This window comes from Ascidia mentula, chromosome 3 (genome assembly GCF_947561715.1).
Source record: "Ascidia mentula chromosome 3, kaAscMent1.1, whole genome shotgun sequence".
Taxonomy (NCBI): Eukaryota; Metazoa; Chordata; class Ascidiacea; order Phlebobranchia; family Ascidiidae; genus Ascidia; species Ascidia mentula.
The window spans coordinates 20,738,454-20,753,695 of record NC_138568.1 but is presented as its reverse complement, the minus strand read 5'-3'; the positions used below and the strand labels follow the sequence as shown (position 1 = coordinate 20,753,695).

General features: G+C 39.3%; 1 protein-coding gene across 2 annotated transcripts; it reads left to right on the top strand.

Annotated features, from left to right (window-relative positions):
• Positions 1–1,146: 1,146 nt before the first annotated feature.
• LOC145894365 (metabotropic glutamate receptor 3-like) lies at positions 1,147–14,844 on the top strand. Of its 2 annotated transcripts, none has more exons than XM_082982929.1 (20): positions 1,147–1,281; positions 1,799–2,031; positions 3,984–4,106; positions 4,763–4,894; positions 5,894–5,980; positions 7,164–7,239; positions 7,977–8,120; positions 8,528–8,672; positions 9,179–9,359; positions 9,794–9,955; positions 10,216–10,399; positions 10,607–10,704; positions 10,851–10,975; positions 11,318–11,572; positions 12,010–12,148; positions 12,495–12,599; positions 12,963–13,160; positions 13,358–13,532; positions 13,846–14,042; positions 14,274–14,844. In XM_082982929.1, the coding sequence occupies exons 2-20, from the start codon at positions 1,840–1,842 to the stop codon at positions 14,715–14,717; spliced, it is 3,162 nt and encodes a 1,053-aa protein (XP_082839055.1). In that variant the 5' UTR covers positions 1,147–1,281; positions 1,799–1,839; the 3' UTR covers positions 14,718–14,844. The 2 variants fall into 2 exon arrangements, with proteins under 2 accessions (XP_082839055.1, XP_082839053.1); XM_082982927.1 differs by having other exon boundaries at positions 13,846–14,069.
• Positions 14,845–15,242: the final 398 nt, after the last annotated feature.

The window sequence follows — 15,242 nt, the reverse complement described above, 5'->3', positions numbered from 1 at the left end:
TGTGTGACGTCATAGAAGGTGTAGTGTGTCGTTTTGTCCACAATGACTAATTCACCTGAGAATAGACAGGAGCGCAACAAACCCAAGGAGTTGTCTGTCCTCAAAAAAGCCCCGTTTGGGCCAAGACGACATGGGCTTTTCAAGAAGCAAGAGTGTTGCAATCGTGTTGTTTGTTGTCTTTTTTTGTCTCGAGTATTTTGTTTAGCAGTGCGGTACTTTTGCTCTGTCACAAGGTTTACAGCCATTAAAGCTTAAAATTACAGGCGTAAACGAACAAGACCACTATCAGCACAGGTATCCCAAGTGTATGATTGCACAGACCGTTGAGGTAGTTTTCACCGTGTTTGAATTTGTAGTTAATAGCGTGGAACATGAAGTGTGCCGCAAAGGTAAAAGGACGTAGGCATGAGAAAAAATAATCCTTTGGGGCCTCGCAGCTTCTGGGTGCTTTCGGAAAGTCAATTTTGTTTCACAATTGCCTGAGTATGAAAACCTGTGTCTTCGCCGTTGCAAGAATGTTTGAGACAGATGCGTAATTTTCACTAGCTTGGACAGTATGCAGATAAAGCATTGCAGTAACATTTAAAATCAAATAGCCAGTGAAATGGTAAATAAATTTAGCGGTACTTAGCACCAGCATGATCAGTTTCAGATCCGTTACACATGAAACAGTTGATTTGTACAAGCTGGCTGCATAGGTTGTGATCTTGTCAAGTTTTAGATTAGCAAAAGCACTCTGAAATATGCTCTGAGACGACATACCTGGCCGTTAGAGGTTGAACGTCGTTCAGTTTTGTGAAACGTCGTGGACACATTGGACTATTTGAAACTTAATCCGGTGTTGTTCCGCTTTCTTAAATCATCGCGTCGCTGTCTATTGCTACAACTTCGTGATTCAAAGTCGGGAAACGTCCCACGCTACTTGCTGTAGCAAATATATATGACTCACAACCACGCTTGTTATGGGTCTTCGCCACTGTGTTGAAACTGAAACTACCGAACGCCCCCAGTGCCCCTCAAATACGATACTTTGGCGACGATTTTCTCAATTCGAGGTTTGCTTGGTCAGATATGAAGAATCGGTAGCTTGATTCCAATGTTTCACTCGCTTTATTGCAAATAACTGATCATGTTAAAGCCTTAGCTGACGTGTAAAGATTTCTTACAAACTTCATGTCACGAGTTTGTTGCTTTCACCAAACGCTCTGCCCTGCTTGGAATGTGTGAATATAAAGTAACTGCTTTGTGCCAAACATTCTATCTAACCTAAAAGCTTCGACGGTAAGTTTGTATTTACAAACTTTTGCAACGGGGTAAAAATAAGCATTGTGGAACTTGAGGTTTGTCGCTGCAATTAGGACGTAGTTGACTCACGAAATCGTGATACTTGCAAGAGTGCGAAAGGGTTACGCGTGACACTGTGTACATTTATACCAGGAATTGTCATGCCTGACCATACGGAAACCCGAGCATTCTTATGTAATTTGCAGTAAGGCTGCTTGTCACAATGTCGCAGATCTTGAAACAAACTTTGAAGTAGATACAAGTTAATCAGGAGCGCTTACTAAAGTAAGTTGGAATGAGCAGAGCAGGTGACGCAAAGGCCGTGGTTGAAATGAAAATCATGCAAGCGTGAAGACTATATATAACGCCAGAAAATTCTGTAGAGGTCTTGCTGCTTTCTTGCAGTTTTAGGGGGGTGGAAAACACTTAAACTCAGTAAAAGTTTGGTATCAGTCCGATGGTTTCTACGTTTGCCAAAGAGTTCATCAGACTAAGTTCATGTTATCTTTCACAGCAACTTGCTTTGATACCGGCGAAAGAATGTCGTTTTAAATCATGAACTACCTGCTTATTATTCTCCCCACACTGATCAGCGCGGTTGACGGAATAGATACTGACGTCATTCACAATAATACGTCACTGACGCCGCCAAAGTTTATCATCAAACTTGGAGGATTGTTCACAATTTTTCATCGTGGTGACGACGAACGATGCGACACCACGAAAATGTTCAGCTCCAGCGTCCAAGTAAGAAAATTATCCCTTGGTGCTGTGGATTCATTTGAATTCACTCATTTTTCATGTAAATTTATCTATTTTGGGTCGAAAATCGCCTGTTGTTGCGCATTTTGATGCGTACACTCCTTGCAAATGTTTTGCCTTAATTAGGAGATATGTAAATTATTTCGGGCTGGTCGTTTCTTTCGTGCCGAGTGCATTGCGTATAACTGGTAGTTATAGGGGTGTAAAAAGGCGTGGACCCACCAAAGCGGTTGTCCTCAGGCGCCCGCGTGATTCACAATCGCCAACCGATATGTTACTGACTGTGGGACCTTTTTAAATAAAAACAAAACGCTATAAAAATCCGAAATAGGAATAATCAATATGGACGCCAACTGTGTAATTCGCAACCAAAACTATACTTTTGATGATTATATAATCACCTTTAGAGAGTTGTAGCGTGTTAAAATATCTATATATATCAGAACGTCAAACCAAAGTAAGTATTTCAAGTCAACTTGGCCAATGCAAATATAGTGATTTCGGTAACCCGGGAAAGTTAGTATATGTCGTAAATTTCATCGTATAATTTTTTTCAGGTTGACTCTTCGAGTTCCACGAGTGAATTTTAATAAATTTACTGTTTCATTGTCAAACATCAATCACAAAGAACAGTGAAATCGCAACCAGGCTTGATTAAAGCTACGATAACCTAATACAGATCGAGATACACGCGCCAGAACGTCAAGCCGCATTGCGTTGAACAACACTGCTTTGCAGAGCGCGTCGTCACCATATTAATTATTGCACCTACATTGCAACGCACAGGAAGTTGCTTTGCAGCTGTGTTTAGCGATCCGCATGTGCAACGAAACCACGTCCGAAGCCAAATCTAAAATTAAACACCGTGCGTTCTTGTGCCAAAAAGGGCGATATTAAACATTTAGAGTCGGGCTAGGAATGTCACCGCGCGAGCGAGAGTTTTTTAATTTATTCCAACTTGTCAGACATGTGGCTTCAATCCAACCTTGTGAATATTTACCACAAACATTTGTGGAGATCTGCTCGGTTTTGTGTACAAGATGAATTAACCTTGACCAAAAAATCCTTATCTGCGTATCAGCGGAAGACCCCACTCTCATCGCTCATTCGCATGGTTGCCATGCCGACCTATTTCTAAGATTTGTCCGTTTTTGTAACTCGGCGTTCTCAGTTTTAGACATTTTAAGTTGTTTTCGCCGCGAGCACTCTTACTTTTGATATATTTTGTCATAATCACCGCTGAATGCTTGCGTCTTCCAACCAAATTTAATTCGCATTCTTACATCACAATTAAAAAAACGGGTCACCCTGTTGGAATATCTGTAAAAATGTTTCATCGTTTAAGGTAGATCACATTTCTTTTGAGGCATCATTATTTTCGGGTCAACATCGACGGCAATCCTGCTGCTTTTACGTTGAAATAAACACTACCCAAACTTATCAACAGTTTAATAGATTTTAATTGCATTTCGGCATATTTCTACATATAACAATCATCCTTTACCTAACATGTAAATAATCGCACTGGTTTGGTCGACTGGCGCTTAATATTTCAGTATTTTTGAAAACAACTTATCTTATAATGGTCTGCGTAACCGGATAACATGAAATTGGCGTGGAATTGTTTATGAAATTACTTTACGTATATATGACAGTTTGTTGGTCCCAAGATTCTCTTTTTACATTAAAACGGTGTGAAATTATGTTCAACTTTGGCACGTGGTACTTTTTGGCTCATACATTTTTAATATTGTCCAAACATGGACCAATATTACTGGAACCTCGAATATAATTAATTTATGAGCATAGCTCGTCCAAAATTGAAATCTAACAATGGTTTTTTGATGCGTACCTGGAATTGTGACACTTCAGTCACAACAAGTGACGCATTTTCCCCCAGAAATTCGTTCATGAAAATGTTTTTTGTGACGTCACAGTGGCTGGAGATGACCATGTACACCATTGACTACATCAACCGCAATGACAGTTTCCTTCCCGGCGTAAAAATCGTCCTGGAGCCGTTTGCCGATTGCCTTGTCGACACGAGAGCGCTTCAGCGGGTAAGCACATTCGATTTCTATGCAGTTTATGTACGTTCGACGACTTTCATGCACATCTCAATCTTTGAGAAAAGAAGTTTATCAAATGTTTAATTTGTCACTCTATGTAGCTCCTAACAACCCGTGTTTTCACTGAATTACCAAGAAAGTAAGTATTAAAGTCAACTTGGCCAATGTAAATATAGTGGTTTCGGTAACCCGCGAAAGTTAGTATATGTCGTAAATTTCAACGTATGATTTTTTTTTGAGTTGACTCTTTGAGTTCCACGAGTAAATTTTAAAAAAAATACTGTTTCATTGTCAAACATCAATCGCAAAGAACAGTGACATCGCAACCATGCTTCATTAAAGCCACGATATCCTAATACAGATCGAGATACTAAAAATCACGCGCCTGGTGGGTTTCTAACTCACAACCTTAGGTACCTCACGTCACTGCCCCATACATCTTCACGCCGATTAATGAGGGGATGATATTGCCGCACGCACTGATGCGTAATCTCACAACTTTGTAGATAATCCGTTGGTAAAGATCCACGACACAAATGATCGCCTTTACCACAAAATAAAACTATTCGTGTGCATTATACGTTTTGCTTAGTAGTTGCGGATCCAGGTTTTAGTAATATTAACTACATCGGTGACTTTTATTTCAGATTGTCGAACGTTATATACCACGTGATAAGACTGCCACGCGCAACAACACGTATTGGGCGCTGATTGGTCCAGAGACGAGCGAGGTGTCCGTGCCCACCGCAAAACTTCTTGGTTTGTTTGACATTCCCCAGGTAAGCAAGTCGTAAACAGTAAGCTTGTTTATTTTATCTTTTTACTGGGCAGTCTGCTGTACAAGTTGCTGGTATTGAGAGAACAACGGGACGGCGTGAAATACGAAATTGCCCCGATTTGAAATATAAGAAAAAGTCGAATTGTTTGCGAACCCGAAATTCCGTTGTCGACCCAAGTAGGGCCGCAACCCATAGTTTGAAAAAGTCATTTTGCTTTGTAAAATGAAGCATCTTTTTTGGTCGTAAAATTCCGAACAACCTCATTTGTCCTAAACCACCGCTTTTTCAAACCGAATTATGACGTAACAAAGGGGGAAACATCAACATTAAAAACCCCAAACCCCAACGTCGATCCCAAATTAGTGACTTCCCTCATGCAGGAAATCAACCAAAGTCCCAACCTTATTCAGTGTTTGTTGTCGTACGGATTGGGCCCTCTCATCCGTTTCGGGGTTTTCTATTTAGATTTCCGATCGTGGATCATTTCCACAGCTCTGTTGTTATTTCCTGTTGCCGTTTTTTTCATTAATGCTTTGACTATTCGGCAATGCAGTTACGTCTTGTATGTGTATGTGTAGCAAACTTAAGGTAACGATGGGTTGATATGGTTTAGATGTGCTCCACTAAGAATAGTTTATGTAACGTTTTCCGCCTTATCATATAAACTATTTCCCTTAGCAATGTATATATAATGTATAAAGCGTACATTAAAGTTATTAAAATTACTTTTTAGAGTGGTGGACATCTTTACTCATATCTGAACACGTAAAACTATCAATTTAATTTCAATTCTATCGAATTATAATTTGTGGGGCCCAGTTTTGTTTGAGAATGCTTCACGTTAAATATCATAAGCATCTGATTTTATTTGACACATTTATCCATCACAAGACAAATGTTTGTTTCGGTTAAAAGCGCCCAGGTGTTAATTTGTTGCTTCGTTCGATTGCTGTTTGTGTAACCTTCCCGCTTAGAATCCGCTATTTTCATTTCCTGCAGATCAGCTTTTCCGCCACCTCGCCTGTGCTCAGCGACAAGCAGCGTTTTCCTTTCTATTTCCGCACGGCGCCATCCGATACATACCAGGTGCGTCCTGTGGTCAGGTTTATCCACAAAAGTTTGTAGTTCACCGGTCCCCACCCCTTTCCGTCATGCCTTACAAGCTGCAGGATGAAGGAATTCATCATTTGGTGGTTTAAGCCAGTTGGTACTCTTGTGCAATTGCGATTTTAAACCAGGGTTTCTAAAACTGTGCGCCGTGAATCGGGTTCTGGTTTGCCGCGAGAAATGTATTAAAATCTCATAGACTTCCACTGCAATTGTTGGTTTCCTTGATAACTCTGATTGAAAATAAACAACGTTCACAAGTGAAAGCAGCCCCGCATCAAAGCAATTCGTTCTGCACATAACCAGCACCACTTGTTGTTTCCTTTTAATTCTTAAACTTGCTTAAAAGTCTAGTGTGGCGCAAACGAATTAAGAGACTTCGAGTGTGCCGCGAGCCGTAAAGGTTTGAGAACCCCTGGTTTAGACAACTTAAAAGAAGCTCTCTCGCATGGGGAATGCTGTGGTCGCCGCACTGTGAAGGAATTATTGCATAGCGATATCGGCTACATTCTATCTACATTAAGTTTCCTCGGTTCCAGGCTAATTAAAATGTGTCGGCTGTTGTGATTTCAACAAACATTCCCTTGAACTTTCGCCTAATCAAGGAATTACATTCGCACCAACTCTTCGAATGGAAATAGAATTCGCAAAGGTTTTTAATCCTTTTTAAAAGGTTGACAAAAAGGCCATAACAGTGCACAATCTTCATTATAATTACTTTGTCATTAGGTTAAGCTCATTAATCTATCAGTCACATCCAATCTGCAGTTTCATTAATGCTATAGCAATAAATACGTCACAATGGGGTTAATTATGTGTCATAAAATAAAAAAGTCAAAACATTTAATTTGCGTTGAACCCATCGAACCACGTAATTTTAATATTTAAACCCATCGATACACGCAAGAATTAATTATTACTTTGACATTAGCAGGTGTATAAACTGCAACCACGCTTAAAAAAATTACGTTTAGTTACGTTTTTGTGTCCAGCTTGTTATAAGTAAAAGATTCTATAAATCCATGCTCAAGCACAACTGGCTTATATATGCTATGTGTGCTAATCATCAGAAATCATCGTCAATCATTTATGAAATTGGTGATTAGTCTAATTTCGTTTGAAATCGGACAGTCTCAATATAACACTACGTTGTATTTTGCAGATAGCAGCTATGATCCAATTGCTGAATTACAACGGATGGACTTACGTTTCTTTTATATACGAAGACAATGATTATGGTACATTATCATAGTACATGATTACAATTCATTGTTATTATTCGCTGTCAATATTCGGAATTGGTGTTCATATTCGAATCCAGTAAATCCAGTATATCCTTTTTCGGGTTCGTCGCCACATTTATGCTTTGTCCGCTGCATCCTTCAACCTTTTTGAGCCACGGAACACTTTTTTTATTGAAATAATCTTGCGGAACACCAAACTGTTGGAAAATGTTGCGGCATTGTACTTGCAGCAACAGGCTCGCGCAATTACATTCTTATTATTACAAACAAATCTTATTGTTACACAACATTAAATGAAACATTTCACGATGGAACATTCAAACTGGTGATAGTGGATGATTACTTTCATGAAGCTATGTACACCCTTTGTGATAAACAAGTGATTTCCGACCCGTGTTCCAAGAAACATCAGTAAAACTAATAAATTTCTTGCGGAACACCTGACGATCTTTCACGGAACACCGGCTGCCCTACAGTTTAAGCAACTCATGTTGGGTCGTTACTGCTGGTTCGTGGCCAAATTAGCCACTACATGTGATTGGTTTACACAGATTTACTACAACAGAGTTTAAAAGTGGCGCAATCATAAAACCACGCAACCACCCGAAACTGTATGGAAAAATACTGTCTCCACTCACTAAGCTGGAATTACCAGACGTTACCCGATGCAGTACAAATAAGAGCCGCGTTGTCATTGCTCCGTAACTTTACGTCTACGCTCCTCCGCGCAGGAACCCACGCGTTCGACGCCTTTCAGAAGCAAACCATCAACACCTCGATTTGCGTCGCCGTGGAGATCAAGTTGCCGAGGACACCGAGCGAAGAAACTGTTGACGTCATGATTGAAAGGCTCGCGTCCGATTCAACCGCAAACGGTAAGTCGTCGATGGCGAAAAGGCATTGTTGTATTGTTCTTTCTTATCTAATTGTGTGTAAATTTGTGATTTTAGGGAGAATGGAAGGCGTGCTTTTAGTATGGTGCAAAATATTAGCGTAATTTGTAATTTTAAAGTAATTTATTGAGGACAAAAATACTTCACCATTTTCTTTGTTTCAAGAGTACTTGTATGAAAAGAAACATTCCGCCTTTTTTAACAGTCTTTTTTAGTCTTTGTTTTTTATTCAACTTTTATTGCTTTACTTGCTTATAAACGCAGTAATGTTTCATACAAGGGCATGATTGTTGGGAAAAAGTGGCTGATCCGTCTAGGCTGCAATGCCTTGGCTGCGAAGCCTGTAAACCTGACGAACTTGCTTATAAACGTTGAACTTCTTTCTTCAGTTGTGATAGTTTTCGCGACCGAATACAACCTGGCGCTTATACTGAGGGGAGTTCTTAAGAAGAATTTAGAGACCCGATTTCAGTGGATCGGATCCGATACTTGGAATGGAATTCAAATCACCGATCTCGTTTCGTTTCTCAACAAGTCAGTCAAGTTTATTTTTAAACACGGTTTTCCACAATTTCTTTTGCCTGTGTTCGGGGTGATAACTTGTGTTCAGTATTCCATGAAAAAACACATTGTTAAGTTTATTGTTCCTAGACATATTACAGTATATAGTATATTATACTACTGTATTGAACTGTGGATATCAACCTTTTACACTTCGTGCCCCTGCTTGAAACCTGCGGCCATCTGCTTATCCATGAAAAGGGAATTTTAATATTACGTAATCAGTGCGGACGCACCGTTCGTGACCCCCTTTAAAATGCCCTACGGGCCATAGACCACCGTTAAAAAAAACCTTTTATGCAAAAAAATATATTACACAATTTTGCTGCTAATCGTTTCGCAAACTTTCAAAACTAATAAGTAAATAATTACAACCGACTAAATGGTCACAAATATGAAACAGATTGAGTCAATGCGTCGCTTTCCTAAATCTTACTTCGGTTCAAACTTTTACAAAATATTTTCTTCTTGTTTTGCAGTGATTCTTACACAGCTCCGCTGAACACCGCCGTTGATGGAGCCATCTCACTTACACTACACTCTCTACCGGACGGAAATTTTTCAAAGTTTCTCCGCTCGGTGACCCCAGAGAGCACGCACAACCCTTACTTCGCCCAATACCTAGCGTTCCTACACAAGTGTTCGTGGAACAATTCCAATGTAAGAATATATTAAATATACATGCGTCGGTGTATGATAAGTCTATAGAACTAAGACTGCAAACGACTAAATTTGAAACAAGACATATTCTTTTGAGAGTTGTAGACAGGGTGTAGCCTACACACTGTTTCGGCCCATAAGGTATCATCAGTGCAGCTGTTGACTGTGGCACTGCGCTAGCTTTTACACTTGCGACAAGCAGGTCTAAACAGTGTGTACACTCTGTCTACAGTTCTCAATAAATATTATGGCTCTTTTTGCACACACATGTTTTTATATGATTCAAAGCACTTAAACCTTTTGGAAGTTGCCAAAACAAAAGTTCACAAGGTCCTTCCAAATACTTCATGTATTTATAACAATGCAGAATATTAAACAAGGTATTTCCCAAGCTAATAAACTAATACTCTTTATCATTATGTGATGCGCTACAGCCAAACTTTCCCGAATGTCCGGAAAACATGACCTTACCCGAAGATCAGGACCTTAGCTTAATGCTGCAAACTGCCGCTAACGCTCCACTGGCTTACGCGCACGCTCTTCACAACGCACAGCGAGACTTGTGCGATGATACGGGTGTGGAGGTTTGTGACCAGGTTAGTTAACCCGTTAACATAACAATGACCTAATGAATATAGAAGCAATACTATTGTTTTTATTTATAATTTCCCAAAAGCTATCAATAAAAAGTTTCTGAATCTAGCTGATTATGATTGGCTCGTATGATTCTGCAATGAAAAAAACTAATTTTATGAAATGATTTGTCGGCGTGTCTCATAAATTTGAATGATTGCACTGACAAATTCATACCCATGGTAACAGAATACAATGTAAACATATTTTTCTCTTGTTTTAGTTTGCCAAACTTTCGGGACTTCAACTGCGCGAATATTTACGCAATGTGAGTTTCCGGGATGCCAACCAACTACAGTTTGAATTCAACCAGTACCAAGACGGTCCTGCACGTTACGACATCTGGAGATACGACGGTTTAGTGAAGTTTCAATGGAAGTTGATTGGGATGTACAAAGATAACCAAGGTTCGTGTGTACAAAATTGTCTCATTTCGCTATGGCATCTTTTCATTGGGTCGAAATTTCTTCTTTTTTGTGATGAAACATTTCGAATATACATTTCTTGCATTTAAAACGTCTTTCTTTCTGTACAAGTGAAGTTTTTGCATACTTACTTTCTTTGGAAAATGGGTAAAGAAGTTTGTTTGACCTTGGTGCTTTTTTGTCCCACAGTAACCTTTCACAACAAGAGTCACGCGAGGGGTCGGGGTCACATCAGTTCAACCTGTGGGAGTGAATGCGATTCGGACCAGTACATGCTTTATCAAGAGGTAAAAATATTCACTATTGCATACCCACTGAGAGACTAAAGCCCCTATACCGAAAATATATGTTCATGTATTTAAGTGCACGTTGGTCTTATATGGCATGGATTTGCAATGAGCCGAGCATTTGAAGGTTGTTTGTTTTGCTTCAGGTTCAGACTTGTTGCTGGGTTTGTGTTAAGTGTCCAGAAAACAGCATTGTGATCACAAATTCCTCTGGAAACCGAAAAACATCTCACTGTGAATCATGCGGGGAGGACTTCTTCGCCAGCAAAAAGTAAATTTAAAAACCTTGTATATTGCTGGACCGGTGCAACCGTTCCTTTCAATATAGGAACCGTATATTTTGTTCACAAACTATAATGTACTATTCATACAATTTTAACGGTTTCGGTGGTTGCATAACTTTTTTTAACTTTTTTGTATTCCGCAATTGATTCAGTGGCGAACCTATGCACAAATATGGTAACACTTATCCGTGTGTAGTTGGTGTCGTAACACTTTTTCATCATAAATATAAATAAAAACAGTTTACGCTTGTAAACCAGCACTAAATACTTCATTTGTAGGACAATTCTTACCAGCAACATTGTTTAAAAAAATACTTTTTCCCCCTCAGTCACACGTGCGTTCCAATCCCTATCAACTTTCTGTCTTTCGAGGAGCAATGGGCGTGGGCAGTGGCAGCAATTAGCTGTTTAGGAATGATTCTCACCATCCTCGTGGTCATCACCTACCTCTGGTACTGGAACACTGCGCTCATCCGAGCTTCCGCACGGGAACTCTCATCCATTATATTGGCGGGACTTTTTCTGGCGTTCGCGACGTCTTTCTTTTTCTGTTTCAAACCAACTCAGGAAATATGCTCGCTTAGGTAGGGGGATTCAGCTGCAGTCTTATTTGTCAAGATATTTTTTAAATTGTCAATAAACTGTTCTGTCTTCACTGGATGTAATGCGCATAGGAAATTGTAGAATTTACATTATGTTCATCTTTTAACCATCTGTACATTTTTCTCTTAAATTCCAAATTTTTTAATTTTTGTTCATGTTTCAATATTCTTCCTATCTTTAGGTTAACAGGTTAGGTAGGAGAAAAAAAGTCTTTCTGTTGTTTTGGATACATATATTTCGCCTACAATTTGGCATTGTCATGCAGTATCCACTTATTACAAATGACTTAGGTTTTCTCTTGTATAACTTGTTAAAAAAAAATCAGATACCAAGTCTTTGTTGATCATCAGACTGTTGGTAAAATACCTTTAAATATTTTAAAACTTCTATCTAAAGTCAACAAATTCGTGCTTTGCAGACGACTCGGCACCGGTATCAGTTTCTCACTCATCTACTCCGCGATCCTCGTAAAAACTGTTCGTATTTCTCTCATATTTAACACGCTGGGAAGAAAGTTGGTCCGCGATTACAAGCGTCTCCTACGTCCACTGCCACAAGTAAGTTTCAGCAATCTTGGTCGCTATGATAGCTATGCCCCGGACAAAGGACGTTAATTATGAACAAAAAGGAATGAAAACCAATCCTTTTGTTTGACTCTGCAGCGTATCCTCTAGTATTGTAACATAATATAGGGGGCTGTCCCTATTGGATCCGCCTCTGGCCGTTAATTCCTGCCACCAGTCGCCATGCTACAAAAAAATATGTGTCGATCACTTATTTAAATAAATGAATGTTGGCTACGAAATATTTGTTGTTGTCGTCGCTAAGGTATTGTTAATGACGTCATTATTGTTCGCAAAAAATTTTTAAACTTTGACGTAACGAGACCTCTTTTGGGTGCAGGTCGTTATCACTGCTATTTTCACATCGATCGAGATTTTTCTATTGGTCATTTGGCTTGTGATGGTACCACCAGGTGTGACGAATAGACGCTCGGCCTCCCTGCATGTAAGTGCTCTTCGTCATATGCCCAGAAACATTCACATTCTAATCATTTACCGACAATTTCTAATACTACAACTACAGAACATTCGTTTTTTTCTTTATTGGAAAACTCTTCGGCCATTTTTTTCTGACGTCTAATTTAGAGCAACCAACACAAAAAGTCGTACAATAGTTACACCCTTTTTAATACATCTATGTGTTAGCAAAAGAATGAAATTAACTAGAAACTAAAAATTTGGTCTTATCTAATAAAATCATACATAAAATACAGAGCTGTTCTAATTCGATTAGTTGTTTTAGCAAAACAATGCCAAAGTATGTTTTTGAAGCAATAACAAAACAATCCAAATCCATTTGAAATTTTAGGATGACATCCCAACCAACTTTCTCGATTGCTCTGGGTTACGCGATCACGTGATTCTGATAGGCATTTCCTTTCCAATTCTATTGGTTCTCATCTGTTCAGTTTATGCGTTTCGAATCCGAAAAGTTCCCGCTGGATTTAACGAAGCAAAGCATATCGGATTCGCCGTTTACACAACCCTTGTCATATGGCTCGCTCAGGTTCGTACACAAAAACTTTCTTTCCATAAGAGTATAACAGTAACGTTCAATATTAATGGTGTAAGGACAAACATTATAAAACATACACATTTGCAGATAAACTTTGTTACAAGTGTTTAAGCTTTTCATACAATAAATACAGAACACTTCACGTAAACTTTCTATACTTTACGTAAACGTAACATTCCCATTAACAGGTCTCCACTTATCTCGCCAACTCTTCAACCAACGTGGTGCTCCGCGACGCCATCTACTGTCTAGGTTTGTCGCTCAATGGTCTCATAATTCTGTTTGCCATATTTGGTCCCAAAGTCTACATCGTCATTTTCCGACCGGAGAAAAATAACCAGAGGATGGTGATGGGTACGCAAGGTAGGGAGTTATTTTTTTATGTGATTTTCGATATGGGAGTTTAAAAATGCATTTTTGCTACTGAGAAAATTTGTGTCGGGTCAACTAGCAATAACCGACTGGTTTCAACTTTAGTGAAATGAAGGCTTTCAGCGTTTCTGTGATAAAAAAGATTTGTACATTGGTGAAGGAAAATTTATGTCAGAAAACATTTTTCCACTTATTTTCATGCAACTTGTAACGTGGCCATTCACACAACTGCCATTAACTCGTGACCTCGTGAAAATTTTCATACGCGATCATATGAAAAGTCTTACCACGCCATGTTTTTTAGCTTCCCGCATGAGGTCGCTAAGCTCGCAGTACCACTCATCCAACATGTCGCCGACAAGAGCGGATGAGCGCAAACGCGTGTCCTCCCAACTTCCGCTACCTCAAGTCAACACCACAGCGAGCAACAGCGACGTCTGGCGGAAGATTTATCTCCAACGTGACGTCATAAAAAATCACGCCTTTGAGAACGTGGGTTCTGTTGAAAACCACAGCACGTCTGAAAATGTGAGGCTGATCGGTGTATGGTTATTGTATGTAGGAATAGCTCTCTAAACGTATAATTAAAAACTTATAATAAATTAGAGTGGCTTTTACACAAATCTAACATTTTGGATGATATTTAATTGCATAGAAATAACGAATAATGTTTTAATTTCATTTTGCACTCGTTAAAAATACGTTACCATCTAACAACTGAAACTTGTTTAGAGAGAAGGTGGCGACGGAACACCTACGTCATCCCCTGTCGAAATTCTTGCCGACGCCCAATTGCATTCCGTGACGTCATCTGAAGATACGTCGTCTATTACGTCACAAGACAGTCGCCGCTGGGAAAGAGACTTCATGAGCAGTTTTGACGCAATAGCGAAGGCGACGACTCAAAAGCCCATCCAGAATAATAATGACGTCAAATCACTCAATGGCGTCATCAATACGAGAACTACGCGAATGTTTGAAGACGAAGCGTTTCCAAAGGAACGGTACTCTAACGATATGAAGGGGTGGACAAATTTTGCCTTTCAGAGTGACGTCACATTGTCAAGGGCCCGAAGTTTGCCGAAGGGTACCGATCTTTGTGGAACTCGTGACAGAAAAAATGACACGAGAGGTTCTTTGAGAGTTTTAAGGAAGTTTTCCATGAGTGCGAAATAAAATCAACATTTGTCGTTATTTCTATGCAATTCATATCGTTTAACATTTTATATTGTTGCCTCTATTTTTGTATGCAGCCCCCTTGCGCCATATAATGAACTATGTTTTGTGACAAAAATAAACTTAAATTAGCAAGATTGTTCGTATTGAACCAGGTGTAAACGCAGAATATTGAACATGAGAGATTGCGCAACCTTCTTTGGAGGTAGTGCCCTCTTCACATGGATATTATAATCACATATTATTACTTCTAACGCCCTAGAAACCCCAAACCGACGCACGATTTGAAAACCATTGCTTTACCTACGAAATTTTGTGCAACTGCGGTCGAGGGAGACTGGTCACGTTCAATTTTGCATATCTGAAGGATTAGTAAATACAAGTTTCGCCTGGAATGCACAAAAAATTAATCTCTTTTCTTCATTGATATTAAGGCTTGTAAGGGCCGATTACTTTGTTAGCAAAGTACTTTTTTGCGCTTACAGCTACAGTTTTATATATATACATATATATATATGTATTTGT